The sequence below is a fragment of the Strix aluco genome, chromosome 17, assembly GCF_031877795.1.
Source record: "Strix aluco isolate bStrAlu1 chromosome 17, bStrAlu1.hap1, whole genome shotgun sequence".
Lineage (NCBI taxonomy): Eukaryota > Metazoa > Chordata > Aves > Strigiformes > Strigidae > Strix > Strix aluco.
This window is the reverse complement of record NC_133947.1, coordinates 1,246,858-1,263,533: the sequence shown is the minus strand read 5'-3', so window position 1 is coordinate 1,263,533 and position 16,676 is coordinate 1,246,858. Positions and strand designations below refer to the sequence as shown.

The 16,676-nt window shown below is 63.8% G+C and overlaps 2 protein-coding genes across 2 annotated transcripts; one reads left to right on the top strand and one right to left on the bottom strand.

Moving 5' to 3' along the window:
• Nucleotides 1-2,967: 2,967 nt before the first annotated feature.
• SOX12 (SRY-box transcription factor 12) lies at nt 2,968-6,106 on the bottom strand. The gene is made up of 2 exons (XM_074843140.1): nt 5,227-6,106; nt 2,968-5,119 (listed from the first exon to the last, which is right to left on the bottom strand). The coding sequence occupies exon 1, from the start codon at nt 6,104-6,106 to the stop codon at nt 5,243-5,245; it is 864 nt and encodes a 287-aa protein (XP_074699241.1). The 3' UTR covers nt 2,968-5,119; nt 5,227-5,242.
• Nucleotides 6,107-9,185: 3,079 nt separating this feature from the next.
• Nucleotides 9,186-16,637, top strand: C17H20orf96 (chromosome 17 C20orf96 homolog). The gene is given in 11 exon segments (XM_074843589.1): nt 9,186-9,236; nt 9,498-9,615; nt 9,985-10,112; nt 10,663-10,821; nt 11,292-11,391; nt 11,825-11,982; nt 12,098-12,199; nt 13,081-13,241; nt 13,369-13,375; nt 13,452-13,570; nt 16,289-16,637. Coding segments are annotated over 11 exon segments (1,164 nt in total). The 3' UTR covers nt 16,350-16,637.
• The last annotated feature ends 39 nt before the right edge of the window (nt 16,638-16,676 follow it).

Below are 16,676 nucleotides of genomic sequence, written 5' to 3'. Positions count from 1 at the left end.
TGCAGTCCTCGTGGAAGAGGGGGAGGCCCCTGCACCACGCTGGGCCCGCAGCTGCCATCCAGCTCACAGCGGGGGGGTCATCGGGCCGGTGCAGGGGGGGCACAGCCTGTTTTGGGGAGCACCAAGAGGGACCCCAAGAGCTGCCCCCCACACACACTCAGGGCTCTGTCTTGGCCATCAGGACCCGCCTGGGGTAGCGAGGCCACGTCCTCGGGCTGACCGAGGGCATTGCTGCCGTTGTCCTGGCGGAGCTTCCACATGGATGGAGGGAGGGGACCCCCCCCCACCAGACACCCCCCCCCCTCCAAAACCCCTCACTGTCAGCCCCCGACCTGGCACAGCCCCCGCCGCCGCATTGGCAGGATCAGGCCCCACGTCGGGCCACCCGCAGCCACCCAATGGCCGGCGCTGGGGAAAGAGGGGCAGTGGCGGGGAGGGACGGTGGCCACCTTCGGGGTGACCCAAGTGGCCACGGCCTTGCAGGGACACGAGGACGCGGCCACCACCACAGCGTGAGGATGGGGCCACCGTGTGTGTGTGTCCTCCCCCGCCTGCCGTGGGGAGCTGCCACATGCGAGGGGATGTGTGTGGAAATGTCAGCGAGGAGGAGGAGGGCGGGGGGGCAACCGGGACCCTTTCGGTGCCGGCCGCGACGCGGAACAAAGCCCTGTGCCGCAGAGGCCTTGCGGGGGGGGGCAGGGGGGGTCATGCTGCTGTCCCCCAGCACAGCCCCAGCCTGGGGGTCCCCAAAACTGGGGACACGCTTGTCCCTCCATCCCTTCCCACCCCATCGCAGGGTTGGGGCGGGGGGGGGCAGCCTGGTGCTGCCAGTTTGGGGGGGCAGGACACGCCCTGGGGACCACCCCAGTGCACCCCTGGTGCCCATCACTTTTCCCCCCTCTCTGAGGGCTGCCCTCATCCTGCATCCCCCCGTGTCCTCACGCCGGCTCACCCCTGCCCCCCCCCTCCCCTCCCCCCCCCCCCCCGGGGACAGCCAGGTCTCCAGCATCACCCGGGGCGTGGTGGGAGGGGCCGGTGGTACCCAGGGATGCTCCAGGCTCCCCTTGTTGCCGTGGCAACAGCTGCAGGCAAGGGAGTGGGGGGGGTGACGCAAGCGGCTCAGGGCCCCCCCGTGACCCCCCCGGGCCCTCCTGTGGGGCTGGATTAGCACCCCGACCCCCAACGGTGCCGTGGGGCTGCGTGTGCGCGGAGGAGGCACAGCACACGCGTGCACAGCACATATGTGTGCACACACAGGGCACATAACATCTACACACACGGCACATACATGTGCACACACTGTGCACCCCCATGCCACGCACACAGGCTGCACACACGTGTACAGGCACACGCGCATATGTGTGCACTCAGACACACACACGCCCCCCAGCAGCTGCTGCTGCTCCCCCAGGGCCTCCAGCCCGCTCTGGCTGCTGAGTGTGGGGCCCCCCCGCGGGACGGTCGATGTGGGAGCCCACGGAAACCAGGGCTTGTGGTGGGGGGGAAGCCCACAGACCAGGGTGGGAGCTGGGTGCTGGCCCCTGGGGACCCCACATCCCCCTGAGGACCCTGCATCCCCCCAGGAATCTGGCGTGCCCTTCTGAACCCCACATCCCCCTGGGAACATCACGTCCCCCTGGGGACCCCACATCTCCCTGTGAACCCCATGTCCCCCTGGGAACCCCACATCCCCCTGGGGACCCCACATCCCCCTGAGGACCCTGCATCCCCCCAGGAATCCTGCGTGCCCTTCTGAACCCCACATCTCCCTGGGAACCCCACGTCCCCCTGGGGACCCCACATCTCCCTGGGGACCCCACATCCCCCTGGGAACCCCACGTCCCCCTGGGAGGAGCGAGGCGGCGCAGGAGCAGCTGGAGCCGTGGGCAGCAGACCAACACACTTTTTTATTCCATAGTCACGACAGTCGGGATAACCGTTAGCCGAGGTTCCGCAGAGCCGGAGCCGGCCGCGGCGCCCCCCCCCACCCCCCGTCACCCCGAGCTGGGCCGGGGGTGCCCCTCGGCTAAGAGCCTATTTCTCCAAGACAACAGATACAGGGACCCTTCACTAACACGACACTACAAAGGTGACCCCGAGCGCTGGCGCCCGTCCGCAGGCTGCGCCGGGGCCCCACCGGCCCCGAGGGCCCCCGGCCCGCTTGGCCGCCGCCGGGGCGGCTTCTTCCTGAGAGAGGTTTGGTTTATTTTTATTATTCATTTATTATTATTATTATTATTATTATTCGCTTTGTCTCTAGTGATGACGGGATGTCGCACGCGCACGCACACACGCTCGCACACGCACGCCAGCCAGCCACCGGGCAGCGGGGAGGCGGGGGGGGGCGCAGCGGGAGGGGGCTGCACGCTGCGGAGGGGGGGGGGGGGGGGGGGCAGGGGGGGGAGTTGGCGGCGGGGGGGGGGTGTCTCTAAGCACTACAACCACACGGCACAGAAAATCCACCACTGTCCACGACGGTTCTCCCCTGACAAACACACCCAGCGAGTCTCGAGGAGGGGGCAGGAGGGGGACAGGGACGGGGGACGGGGGGACGACGGGGGCGAAGCGGATGGTGTTGTGCTTGTGGCCAGGGGCTGGGGGGGGGTCCCCGGCTCTGGCTCTGGTTCTGGCGCTGACCCAGAACCTGCTCCTGAGGAAATGTTTCGCCTGACAGTCCGTGGAGGGAGCGCCCCGGCCCACGGGTGACCCACGGCACAGAGGGGTCTGCCAGGCCCCCCCGTGTCCCGGCTGGGACCAGGAGATGCAGCCCCGAGCTGCAGGGCTGGCAGAGCACACGTAGGATGTGAGACCCTCACCGTGGCCTCAGGCCCTGCCGGTATTTTTGGGGGTGGGGGGGAGGGGGCTTTGGCTTCCCCCCTGGCTGGGGATGGAGGGTGGGCAGCCGGCAGCTTCAGCGCCTTTCCCAAGCACCCCCCCCACGAGAAGGCACCGAGGTGCTGGGCGAGATCTGTGCACATCGGAGAGCCCCAGGGCTGTAGGACCCCGTGGGGACCCCAAACCCGGCTCACGCCTGGGAGGGGGGACTTGGGGTGCTCCTGGCATGGGGGTGAGAAGGCAGAGCCCCCCCCCCCCCCGAGCGGCGGTGAGGTGGGAGCAGGCGGCTGGTGTCACGTCTGGCCCGGCGCTTATTTGGCTTTTCCAGCTTGGGTGGGGCTGGGGAACGGCCTCGGGGGTGGGGGTCGGGAAGTGGGGGGGCAGGGATGGGGATGCGCTCTATACGGGGAACACGTGTCTGATGCGTGACGCCTGCCTGGCTCCGCAGGCTGGCACCCGCACCGGGGCTACCAAAACACCGTGCCTAACGCAACGCCGACACACACACGCACAGCTACCGCTACACACCGACACATCTACACCGCGAGGGCTGACGCGCCTCGACGGGACCCCCAGGCCGGGGCCGGGGGCCGCCCAGCATCCCTGCGAAGGGCCCAGGGACTGTCCTCATGGCGACTGTCCTCAGCCAGGGCCACCTGGCAGCGGGGCCAGGCAGGTCCCCCCCCTGCTCCGAGCCACCCTGGGGGGACACCAGACCCCCGGGGGCAGGAGGGGGGCTGCCCTTCCCCTGGTCACAGCTCCTTCCGGCCCCGCACACGGGGCAGCCTGTGACTGGAGGAACTGGTGTCCCCAAAAAGGGGAGGCAGAGCCCCAGGGAGCGGGTGCCCTGCTGCCCCCAGCACCCCACTGCCCACAAAGGGTCAGAGGGGCTCCCGCACACCCGGAGCCCCTGTGGAATTGGGGCCAGGGGGGACCTCGGTGGCTACTTTGAGCAGCGATCCCTGCCTGGCCTGGTACAGCTTCTCCAGGCGCTGTCAGCCCCCGCCACGGCCACGTCCCCAGGGCTGGCAGCTCGGGGGGAGCTGGGGTCCCCGCCGACCCCCCACACGGCACAGCCATACCCGAGCACAGCCCCTGCCCCACAAACGCAGCCTGCGGTGGCCACCGAGCCACCACCGCAGCCACGTGCTCCCCGGCAGCGGGAGGAGGCGGCTCCTCGCAGGAAGGAGCCATTAGGAAAAGCAAAGAAAAAACGCAGCTGGAGGAGCCGCTGCGGCACGACCTTCCCCGCCGGGAAGCTCCTTGGCAGTGCTCTGCCGGGATGCCCCTGCTCTTGGCGCAGCACGGCACAGCGTGGAGGAGCGTCGTGTCAGAGCATCACCCATGCCCCACGCGCCCACCGGCATCGGTGCTGCCGCTCCCGGCCCCGTTGGGGCGGTTGCTTAAGGCAGATTTCCCGCAGCGGCCCTGCCCTGCCTGCTCCCTGCCAGCCACCGCAGCCGGGCACGGCGTGACCTGGCTCCGCTGGCCAAGGCGAGCCAGTCCCGAGCGGGTCCAGCACCAGGTTCAAGGCTAAAATGGGAGCTAGCTGCTTTGGGAAGCGGTTTGGGGTGGCCCCGGGCATGGGCTCCCCCCATGGCATGGCCACCTCTGCACAAGTGCCTGGCGAGAGGAACAACACAGCTTCCCGCGTCCACGTGCGGATCACGTGCGCGCAACTTCGCTCTTCCCCAAGCGAGTGGCGGGGAGCGCGGACCGCAGGGAAAGAGCCGGTCCTGGGGGACACCGAACCCCCAAAAGCCAGGGACGGCCATGAAACGGGGCGTCAGGGACCCCCATGAAACGCGGCGTTGGGCAGGGAGGGCTCCGCATGGCTCCGCGTCCCTCCCCAAGGGCTGCTACAAGGAGGAGGAGAAAATTGAAGCCGTGCTTTAAATGCAGTCAAAAAGCAAAAGGAATCGGCCATTCCCCGAGGAAAGGGGAGGGCAGGACACGCACCGAGAGCCGGGGCCGGCGTGGGCACTCCCGCTGCCCCGAGAGCGGGAGGGAACCCGGCACAGCGGCCGGCGGGGATGGGAGCGGCCATGGCCGGCAGTGCTGCGGCAGCCGGAGCCGCGGGGGGAAGCGGCCGAGCACCGACAATAAAAACCCCGATGAGATGTTCACATTTCACGGGTAAATAACCGCGACGGTCAGCCACGCGTCCCGCGGGCGCAAGGCGAGAGCCGGACAGACGGATGGACGAGGAGTGGGTGTGTGCCGGGGGGGTGGGGTGAGCAGGGAGCTCTGCCTTCCAGCAGCTTCAAGGTAAAATACCTGATTCCTGCATGTAAACAGCTGGTTTCGGTTCTTTTTTTTTTCCTGTTTTGTTTTTTTTGTTTTGTTTTGTTTTTGATACGACCTGATTGTGGAAAAAGAGAAGAGCGTTACCTGCAGAGCGTGGGACTCAGTAGGTAAAGACCAAGTCCGAGATGCTGGACATGAGCCAGTCCCCCGCTATCATCTCCGTCACCTCGGGCGTGCAATAGTCCGGGAACTCGAAGTGCGAGGAGCCGCCTCCCCGCGGGAAGAGCTCGTGGTCCTTGTCGAAGACGGACCAGTCCAGGGCACCGCAGGTGGCACCGGCAGGGGCCCGCCCGGGCAGGACCCCCAGCAGCTCTTCCTCCAGCTCCTCATCGGAGGAGCTGGAGGAGGAGGAGGGAGGGGACCCAGCCGACATGGGAGAGGGGGACCCGCTCTCCGGTGACCTTCCCGCCTCGGGGCAGGCGGTGGCGGGGCTCGGGGGCGCGGGGGGCTCCTGGGTGGGCGCTGCGGGGGAGTCCTCGGCGGGCACCTCCGGCGCGGGCTCCTGCGGGGTGTCGGTGCCGGCGGGCGGCTTGGCGGGCTGCCTGCGGCCGGCGGAGACGCGGCCCAACACAGAGGGTTTGATCTTCACCGGGAGCCGCGGGCGGGACGCGCCGGTGCCCACTTTGCCCTTTTTCCGAGGCCGGTACTTGTAGTCGGGGTAGTCGGCCATGTGCTTGAGGCGCAGGCGCTCGGCCTCCTTGACAAAGGGGATCTTCTCGGAGTCGTGGAGGAGCTGCCAACGCCGGCCCAGGCGCTTGGAGATCTCGGCGTTGTGCATGTCGGGCCACTGATCCATGATCTTGCGGCGCTCGTGCTGCGACCACACCATGAAGGCGTTCATGGGCCGCTTGATGTGGCCGCTCGGCGTCTTGCACCAGGCGGGCTCGGCGTCGCGGGTGGGCAACGGGGCGCAGGGCTCCCGCCGAGCCTCCGCGCCCCGGCCCCGTGTGCCGCGCTGCACCATGCCGGGGCCCGGGATCCCCCCGCTGCCGCCGCCGCCGCCTCCTCCTCCTCCTCCTCTTCTTCTTCCTCCCCGCCCGCCGCCTCCCCGCCCGCCGCTACGCGCCGCGCCGCGCCGCCCCCATTGTGCGGAGCGGGCGGCGGCGGCGGGGCGGGGCGCAGGGGGCCGCGCCGGGGCCCGGGGGCGCACGGCGGGGGCGGCTCCGCCCGGGGCGGCGGCCGCTGTGATGCTCCGGAGGAGCCCCCGGGCCGGCCCGGTGGTATCCGGCTCGGGGATGCTCCGCAGCGATCTGGTCCGGGGATGCTCGGTACCGGCCCCCGGGATGCTCCGGGATCCTCGGTACCGCCCCCCGGGATGCTCCGCGCCGGTCCGGGGATGTTCCGGGATCCTCTGTACCGGCCCCGGGGATGCTCCGAGATCCTCTGTACCGGCCCCGGGGATGCTCCGGGATCCTCTGTACCGGCCCCGGGGATGCTCCGGGATCCTCTGTACCGGCCCCGGGGATGCTCCGGGATCCTCTGTACCGGCCCCGGGTTGCTCAGGGATGTTCGGTACCGGCCCCGGGGATGCTCCACGCTGGTCCGGGGATGCTCCGCGGTCCTCTGTACCGTTCCCGGGATGCTCCGGGATGCCCGGTACCGGCCCCGGGGATGCTCCGCGATCCTCTGTACCGTTCCCGGAATGCTCCGGGATGCTCGGTACCGGCCCCGGGGATGCTCCGCGATCCTCTGTACCGGCTCCGGGGATGCTCCGGCTCAGGGACGCTCCACACCGGCACGGGGATGCTCCGCCCCGCCCCGCTCCGGGGATGGTCTGGGATGTTCCGCGCCGGCCCGGGGAGGCTCCGGGGATGCTCGGTACCGGCCCCAGGGATGCTTCCCCGGTTGAGTCGGCGGATGCTCCGGGTCGGGTGCGGTGCGAGGACGCTGCGACGGGTCCGGGTCGGGGTGCGCGGGGGCGGTGCGGGAAGCCCGGGACCCGCACGCCCCCCGGTACCGCTCTTATAGCCGCCGCCGCTCCGCCCCCGCGCCGCCCCCGGTAAACACCGCCGCGCCGGTTCTGTCAATGGGAGGCACCGCCCCCCCCCGGCCCATTGGCCGCGGGGCGGGGGGGAATATCCGGCTCCGCCAATGGGCGCCCTCCGGGAAGGGGTTGCTGGAGAGAATGGCAGGGCGGCACGCCCGGTACCCCCCCCGGTACCGCCACCACGGCACCCCGGTAGCTCCCGGTGCCCCGGCTGAGCTGCGCAGCACCCCCGGTACCTTCACACGAGCGTCCCGGTACCCCGACCTGGGCACCCCGGTACCCCCCCGTGCCCTCCGGTACCCACCCGGGGAAGCTCCAACTACTGCCAGCACCCGCTGCTCCCCTGGTCTGGGCACCCCGGTGTCCCCGGTGACCCCTACACCCCCAGGAGCCCCCACAGCCCTCCCGGCCCCCCTGGGAGCGGTACCCCGGCCCGGGCACGGCTCTACCCGGTCGGGACGCTGAGCATCCCCCCGGGACACTGCTCCGGGACCCCGCCCCTGCCGGTCCACCGGGTCCCGGGGGCGCCTACTCTCTCCCGCCCCACCATCCCCGGGGCTCGGTTCCCTGCGGGTCAGAGCGGGGGCCGCCGGGGGGCGGAATTCGTTGCCCACGGGGCGACCGCGCGGCTCCCCCGGTGCCACGAGTGGGGCCTTGTCCCCCGCGGCGCGGCCCGGCCCCGCCAGGCCCCGCCCCTCCCGGCCAGGCCCCGCCCACTCGGCTGCGGGCGGCACCAATGGGGCGGCGGCGGCGGCCCTGTTGCCCCGGAGACCGCGGGGCTGCCCCGCCAGGGGCCGCGCCCATTGGCTGCCGCCGCGCCGCGCGCGGGCCCGCCGCAGGGCGCGCTCCCATTGGCTGCCGCCGCCGCCGCCAGTTGCTGTGGTAACAGGGGCCCGAGCGGGGCCCAGGGCTGCGCCGCCGGTCGGGGCCTGTCCCGGGCCCTGGGGCCTATCCCCGGCACTACGGCCTGCCCCGGGCACTGGGGCCTGCCCCGGGGTATGCCCTGGGACCTGCCCTCCCGCGGGCCCGGTCTGCGCCCCTGGGCCCTGCCCACGCCCTCCCGGAGCCCCGCTGGCCCGGGGAACACCACCCAACCCTCCACCGCGGCTTCCCCGTCGCGTTGGGCTCTTGCACGGGGCCCGGCAGCCCCGGGGCCTGCAGGCAGCGCCTGCCCGAGCCGTTCCCGCCCGGTGTGGCCAGAGGCCATGCGCAGCACCGGACACCCTCCGTCAGCTCCCGTAGGACCCAGCACCGGGCACCCGCTCGGCCGTTCCCCCACGAGGCTTCGCGCCGGGCCCCGCGGGTGGGACCGGGGAGAGTTGCGCATTAGCACGGCAACGCCCGGAGCACGGAACAGCTCTGCGGGGCCCTGAGGCGCCGTGCACCGGGGCCACCTCCCTCCGGGCTCCCCGGGGCGGCCGGCCCTCGCCCCGCTCCCACCAGGCCCGGTGGATCCCGGGCTCGTGCCGTGCGGCGCCGGGGCGGAGCCGGCAGGGGGCGCCCCTTCCCGTGAGCGCGGGCCCCGCCCGGTCTCCGTACCCGCCTGATGTTGCCATGGAAACCGGCCCGGGGCCGGGAGACGGGGATGCGGGGTGCGAGGGGGGCCGTAGGGTGCAGGAGGGATCCCCGGGGGGGGCAGGAGAATGGCAGAAGGCCATGGCATATGGGGGATCCCCGGGCGGCCATGGGGTACGGAGGGATCCCCAGTGGGACAGGAGGATGGCGGGGGCCGTGGCAAAGGGGGGGATCCCTGGGGTGCAGAGGGTCTCCCAGTGGGACAAAGGAGTGGACGAGGGGGTCTCCCCATAGGAGACAGGCAAGAGGAGTCCCCGTGGGGCATGGGGTGGGCAGGGGGGGTCCCCATAGGGGGTGGGCAAGGGGGCTCCCTGTGGGGCAGAGAGGGTGGGTGAAGATGGGGTTCACTCAGGGTGCCATAGGGGTGTCACTGCCTCTCTGCTGTGCCTTTGGACCCAGGGGGTTGCTGTGGGGACCAGCAGAGCTGGGGGGCTCAGCCTCCTCTGGGGGGGTTACACTTGGAGATGGGGGTTACGTGGAGATGGATGCGCAGGGCCCGATCCCGAGTGTTGCTGAAGAGTCCAAGAGAACAGTAAGTGTCCTGTTCCTGGGGGGTTTCTGACACTTACAGTGCTGTGGTTGTAAACCCAGCGTCTGGCCAACAGGCCCGGGGTTTTGGTGCTCCAGGCTGGTAAAGGGACACCTGGAAGCCCCAGAGGAGTGGTGGAGGGGTCAGAACTGTGGGTCACGTCAGAGAGGTCTCTGCTGCCAAACCTCCTCAGACTCCCTGTCTACCTCCTCTCACTCCCCATCTACCTCTGGCTCCCCATCTTTTCTGTCATGCTGAGTTTAGGATTACAGCAAATGGCAGAAGACAAAAGCAGAGGAGGGGAAATCTCCAGCCCGCAGGTTGACTTTGCCAGCACTCACTGAGGAGGACAAGAAGAAGAAAGGGGAGAACAAGAAGCCAGGTTAGGAGAGATTCCCTTACCCACCACCCTGCTGCCCCTGCCCACTGGTGCCGCTTTTGCATTAACCCAGTGCTTTCTGCTGGGAGACCTTCAGCAAAAGCCACAAAAAGAAAAATACCCAAGGGGAAACGCTGAGAATAAAAGGGAGAGAACTAGAAAAGACCAGGGAGCGCTTTGTAGGCTCAGCTCCTGGGCTGTAACTGCCAGTGGCTTTTCCTGGGGCTGCAGAAGATTTGAATTCAGTCTCTCCGTTCTTTAGATTTCCCTCAGCCACATACACCAGGGGAGAGCAGATGTAAAGCGTTGAAACTGGACTGTGAAATAAGCACAAGCCTCTTTTTTTGGTTCACCAGTGGCATTTATGCTGAGTTAAAAAAACACCCTTGCCTTCGGAGACATCATCATCCCAAGAGACATACAGAAGTTTTACTCAGAGGAAATTAGCACTCAGGAAGGCTGAATTAGCTAAAACCTTGGAAGAGATCAAAGTTGCCACAGTACGTGTGACAAATACCCAGTGCTGGGCTGGAGGTAGCGAATCCATACAGTTACCCTGGCTGCCTTTATGGAGGAAATTCTAGCAGCCTGACTCACTCTTGCAAAACGGCATGTGTTTATTTATTAATACACTGGAGGTAATTATGCTGCTCTGCTTAATGCTGGTGAAATCTAACCTTGATGTTGTCTATCAAGGAAAATTAAGAGTAACCAAGAGAGAGTCCGGACTGTAGCAGTGAGAGGGGTGAGATTTAGGAAATGTGACCTGTTAGAAGACTGTCAATATCAGATTTTCTCAGCCTGGCAAAGAGAAGGTTGAGGTGGAGGGCACGAGCACAGCTTTTTAGTAGGTGAAAGATGGTTATGGAGGAGGCGGTGATCCCGCAGCTCGTCGTGAGGAACGTGGGAGCAGGGCTGGGCTGCGTGGGGGACGTCGGAGTGCCTCGGCTGCTGCCACCACGGCACAGGAATGGCCCAGGGATGGTGAGAAAACTTGAGGCAGGTGGGACTGATGGAATCTGCAAGACTTTAATCCACAAATTCCCGTAGAATCTGACCAATCTGAAGAAAAATGCCATCGAGGAGCTGAAGCAGCGCAGCGCCCGCCTGGCAGAGAGCGGCTGCCGGCTGGTGAAGGACATCCAGCGCACTGATGGCAGCACTGCCAAGCAAGCCAGGAGCCTGCTGCAGCAGTATGAAGTACTTCAGGTGAGGCTTTAGGGTTGACCAACAGACCCAGCTCAGCAGAGTGCAGAACTTCCCATTGCTCGTTAGTACTGGAGAAGGGTCAGGCCCCTTCCACCGCCCCGCGTGTGACTGGGGCGTCCCCCGGCCTGGGGGGAGCTCTCTGATGCCCAGAGACCCTGTGAGGTGCTCTTGTTTTGTGCCCATGTTTTAAAACCGTGAGAGCACCCTACTGGAGCTGTCCCCAGCAACCGTAGTCACCCCTGTAAGAGCCCAAATCCATCCTCCATAACATCCTTGGCTCCAGCTGGCTCCCGAAGCACCGCTCTGCTCCCCAGAGCCAGTCCCGTGCACGAGCTGGCACCAGCCACAGTGATGGATTCCTCTGTGCTGCTATTGCAAGCAACAGCACGTGAGAGGAAGGTCAGGGATGGTGCAGGGGGACAGTTCAGAGCTCTGTGGAATGAGCAGTGGCTGGATTTCTCCCTGGGCAGAGGGTGCAGGTGATGGAGCAGAGCTTCTGTCAGAACCAGCTGGATACAGCAAGGGCAGAGCTCCAGGAAATGGAAAAAACAATGGAAAAGAATCTGGGAAGTGAGTTGCTCCCATTACTGTGAAACACAGTCTATACAATCGTGTTACCTTTGCTTTCCATCTTATTAGGTTAGAGACACTGTGTTGATCTTATAAATGTCAAACAATTCCATTTCTGAAAATAAATCCTGTTTGCTCTATGGGGCTGATCTTCCCACCGGCCTGTCAGGAGGGGGAGAGCCCCGTGACACCCGGCAGCCGGTGCTGAGGGGGGAGGAGGAATCGCCTCCTTGGCAGCTGTTTGCACCGTCCTGTTGGGGCAGGATCTGGTCGAGGGGGTCTGACTCGGGGTGGCCATTCCCACTTCCCTCAGGGTGTGTCACCTCTGGAGAGAGAAGGGCTCAGGCAGGTGCAGGACAGACGCCTTCGCTCAGTGAAGAACTGGAGCTCTGGAACCCCTGGGTTGAAATTTTCTGTTTTGATTTTCAACCAGAGCTCCAGCAGCAGCTGGTTGAAGTCACATCGAAGGTGGAAGTTCTCCAGGATGTGCTCGGTGTCCTGCAGACCTACATCGACGAGCAGCATCCAGAACCAACTGCCCAGATACTCCTCCTGCAGGGCAGCATCCAGAACCTGAAGGAGCAACAGCAGGTGCTGAGATCTCGCCTTCCCCGCAGCATTGCCAGGGAGGAGGGAGAGGGCTGGGGAGGAAGGAACACAGTCATTATCTTGCCTAACGCTCTGGTTGTTTCTGTGCTGCTCTCAGGAGGAGATAGAGAAGACAGAAGAAGTGGGGAAGGCCATCATGGAAGCACTGGAAAAGAAGGCATGGGCGGAACAAGAGGCACTATTACAGAAAGTCATGGAGGTTTGTGGAGTTCATGTGACATCCCAGCAAAAGGGGGACAGTTTCTGGGAGCTGGGAGACAAGGCAGGCACTGCCACACGTTGCCCATGAGCAATTAGCACCCAAAGAGTGACAGGGCATCACTGCTCCCCTCCCGTACCGGAGCAGTTTGCCACGCTGGGAGGGTGCACGAGAAGCACTTTGGAGTTCTGCTGTCATCTGACGTGTTGAAATAGTCCCAGACTCACTCCGGGGAGTTTGCTGTGTGGAGGTGAGTGCGCGGTGACCCAGCATTCACCCTGCTTTTATGGTCCCCGTTTTATTACATTATTTAGGTAGCTGCTTCGCTAATTGGCTGTGACACCGCTGTGGCAACGCACATATGTTTGTAATAAATTCATGAGGAAATTAAACGATATGCAGCACTACAGAGCAGGGACTGCTGTCGTTCTTCCCAAAATAGGAGGAACTCCTGTTGCAGTTCCTGCTCCCAGGATGCGCTTAGCACTTCTCCTGGGTTAGCAGCCTGAAAGCACTAAGAAAATATTAATTACTGGCTCGGTTTACAGCCTGCTCTGATGCAGAACTGCTGTGCCCTTTTACAGGTGAATTTGTAAGCACAGGTGATATAAGTCACCCAGCAATATTAAAAAGCTTTCCCTGGAAAACCAAACTGGATCTTTTGAGTTTCTCAGTCTTGTTCTGTGATCAGCACAATGTGATCTCAACGCCTGTCTCTTTCTTGAGCTGGAACCCAAACCTTGCTCGAGCAGGAACCATTTTTGTGACGAGTGGCACATCTGGACAGGGCCAGCATTGGCACCCGGCAGTGACAGGGCTTCACACTGGTGGTTCCTGCGGAGTTTCTTCAGCTGGTTTTCTTCTCTTCGCCCACACGGGAGACGTTGCTGCACCAGGATGGCCTGAAGCAGATGGTGATAAACAATCACGTTCTGTGATGTGAAATACTGAGGCAAGGGGAGATGAGTGAGCTGGGGAAGAAGCAGCGCAGTGCGGCAGAGCCAGCCGCCCTCAGCCTTTGCCCTTCGTCAGGATTTTGTCTGCCTTGGTGGATGCGTTGCCTTCCGTGTCAGCTGCAGCCAGTGGGCTGTAGGGCACCTTGGGGAGAGCCCAGCAGGTATTTCAGGAAGCCTGTTAGGGGTTTACTTGCACAAGGGATTGTTTTCTAGCTCTGCTGTTTGCAAAATCTCTAAAACTTTAATTCCTGCTTCTGTTGCAAAGTCAAGAACTCTTAGGAATGTCATTCGTTCAGATTATGAAGGACCTGGAGGGGGAGATTGGGGAGCTGAAGATAAGCATCCAGACTCTCTGCCAGAGTGCAAGAGACCTGAGAGCGCTGATCTTTGCTGACGTTCTTCTCCACAGACTGAAGTAAGGCTGGTGGGGGGCACACACAGCCCTTTTCTGTAGCCTTGGGCTGCAGCGTCTTTGGCGCTGAGTGCTGATAACCCTACCCCATGGTTGCCACAGACATCCCTGTTAAATCTACACACAGCCCGGGGTATAAACCCGCAGTTACGTTGGGTGCTGCTTGGCTGTAGGGTCTCGTGGGCTTGCCTAAGAGCAGCTAGGAACTGGCCACGGCTCTAATGCTGAGCCTTGGTCACATCACAGCTCTCTTGCTGGCCCTGCAAGTGGAGATGAGCAGTGGCTGCAGCCAGAGCCAGCCGAGCTCTTCAAGGCTCTTGTGCCCACCCTGACTCTTCCTTTAGTGTTTTCACTTCGCGGTTGGGAAACAAAACTGAGGGAAAGGAGCAGGCTCACGAGGAGCGTCCCTGTGGAGGCGGGTCTGGCCCATCTAGAGCCGCCTTGCTGGGTGTGTGAAATGGCACCAGCACTCTGTGAGAACAAGGATGGGCACCCATTGCCCTGATATGGGAAAAACAACGTGTCGGCGGCATTGGCTGGCAGCAAAAAGGCAAAACTTTATTTTTCTCACTGCTCTTTCCCTGCCTCAGTTCTCTGGTAGCTAATTACTTCCTGAGTGGAGGTTGTGGATAATCCCCACTCCCGCTTACCAGGATGTAAGAATTACAACGCGTGAGGTGAACGCTCACGTAGCGTTGATGGGGAGAAGCCCTGCCAGCTCCATCACAGGAACACCGGGCTCTCCTCTCTGGGGACAGACCCCGAAGGGCTGTCTGGGGGCTGAAGCATCCCAACCACCAGCTGTGACAAGCTGTTTTCCACCTTACCCACAGCAGGCTGAGGGCATCACGCAGCCCCTCACCCCGTGGCAGCAGGGTCCTGCCCAGGACAGGACAAATTGCAAAAATATCAGCTGATGTAGAGCTACCGAGGTGCCTTGGCTTTCTGTGCTGTCCAGGGGTACAAACCTGAGAAAAAAAGGGTCCAGTGTGTTTAAATCTTGAGTATGCTGTAGCCTAAAACCCGGAGTTGCGTGCAGAACAGCGTGCGTGTGCACGTTTATTTACAGCAACTGCCTATACAGATTGTTCTTGGCGCAGAGACGTCTGTTAACGGAGTCGTTCCTCCCCGGCGCGTCCCGTGGCTGCAGGTGCTGGCCGGGCCCTCGGCCCCTCTGCACCTCATGAGCTCACAGGGGTTATTTTGCATGAAAATATCATCCCTTGCGCTGAGCGGACGCTCGCCCAGCAAACCAGTGGTGGAACGGGCAACAAAAGGGGGTGGATCTCCCTCTCCGGGGCCCGGGGTTCAGCTGGAAGCCAGGTATGGCCACAGTGCTGCGGAGGCACGAGCCAAGGCAGGAGGAGAGCCTGGAACGTGTCAGGAGACAGCGGGGGGGAGGCGAGCAGCCGCGTGATGGATTAGCGCAACTTAATTTTTTTTCCGATAAAAAAAATGATAAAAAAAGGGAATTAATTAGCCTCGACAGCTGGTGGGGCTGGGGTTACTGAGGGTGGCTGGGAGAAGAGTTAAAAATAGCAGGAAGGCCCAAGTGGAAAGTTTCTGTAACATCACAAGTCAGGCATTTGGTGCTTACCCGCCCTGACAAGGCGGGAGCCCGTGCCAGAGCCCTCTCCGCCATCCCTCAGCCCTTTCCCACTGACCTCCCTGCAACTTTTCACACGACTTCACCAGCTCTTCGTTTTTTCTCTTTAACCCTTCGGTTCCAGACCCCGGATTTGCTTCTTGAAAGAGCCAAATCGGACGCGAGCTGCACTCAGCCTGGGAGCGTGAGGGTGCGTAGGAGCGCAGCTCTTGCTGGCCCTCCTTGGGTCCCTGCGTGCTGCTGGCAGCGCGTGGAGCCCGGAGGAGCTGTAACCCCCTTGCGTATCCATTCCCATCTGCATTTCAGTTTTCCCTCGTTAAAAATCCCCTTGCTCCAAGGGGCCCCGGGTGGATTTCACCAGCAGCTTCGAGCCCTGCACTGGGGGCACTCTGGACACACAGTTTGGGCTGAGACGGAGATGGATGAGCGCAGCTCTGAGCAAGCCCAGCTCACTCCGCTTGGCCCCTCTCTGCGAGAAAGCAGATGTACCTTGGCTGCTCCGACTGGCTTTCTCTGCTTCTGTTTGTCTTTCGAGATTAACAGCGAGGGACAGCTAATTTCACTCCCTCAGAGCCCCAGGGGTTACGCCTGGCCCTGCCTCCGGGAAGGCCAGAGAGCACCCAGCCCACCTGGCAGAGGGCTCAGGCTCAAGCACGGTCTCTGACAGGGCTGTGGAGCTTGAAACTGGTTTCTTTTATCGGCAGAGTGGTTGGTGGCTGGGGTAGACCATGAAGGGGGAGCTGAAAAGTAAAATAGTGCTGGGGTGAGCTGGAGGTCGGGCTGGGCCCTGGCTCACTCTCAACAGGGGCTGCGCACAACCCTCGTCTGGTTTTAAAGGGTTTTCCCCCTGCTCCCCCAACTGCTTGCTTTGTCCTGGCTCCCAGAACCAGTGTCAAAAAACAGTCCCAGACCCTGGGGACACAGAGAAGGTGGCACGGCCAGGCCGAGGCAGTGCCCTGCCGTGCAGGGGGCGGGACACCCCCGAGCACAGAGTGTCACCCCCACCCCCCGCCCTGGCCAAGTAGGAGCTTCTCCTCCTCCTTGCACTGGAGCTCGCGGCAGCTTTATTCCTGCTCTTTGCTTTGCCCCTCCTGACTCTCCACTTTCTTTCCCAGGTGCTCGCCAGATACCAAGGTGATCCTCAGCCTCCCTGCCAAGGGGACGCCGCTCAGCTGATGCGCGCCCGGCGCTTCATCCCAGCCCCTTTCAGCCGCCCAGGGACTCACGCCATGGTTGTACGGAGCAGTAAAGTAACACCGGAGGGGTTGAAGCCCACAGGGACCTCCCCGTCGCCGTGAGGGGTGGCCCTGGTGCCGCGAGGCCCCACCAGCGCATCCCACTATGGGCCGGACTGGTGTCCCAGCGCAGCAGCAGGCGGTTCGATGCGGTGCCAGCGGTGCCGCAGCGCCCGCGCTGGTCTGGGTCAACCGATGGCTTCAAATAAAACCAGCTCGTTGTCCCACCGGTGCCACACAAGCCTCCGGCCACGTTTTCCATCGCCGG

What these genes read in the sequence shown, in the direction of transcription:
- SOX12 (XM_074843140.1), bottom strand. Translation starts at nt 6,106, where the DNA reads ATGGTGCAGCGCGGCACACGGGGCCGGGGCGCGGAGGCTCGGCGGGAG.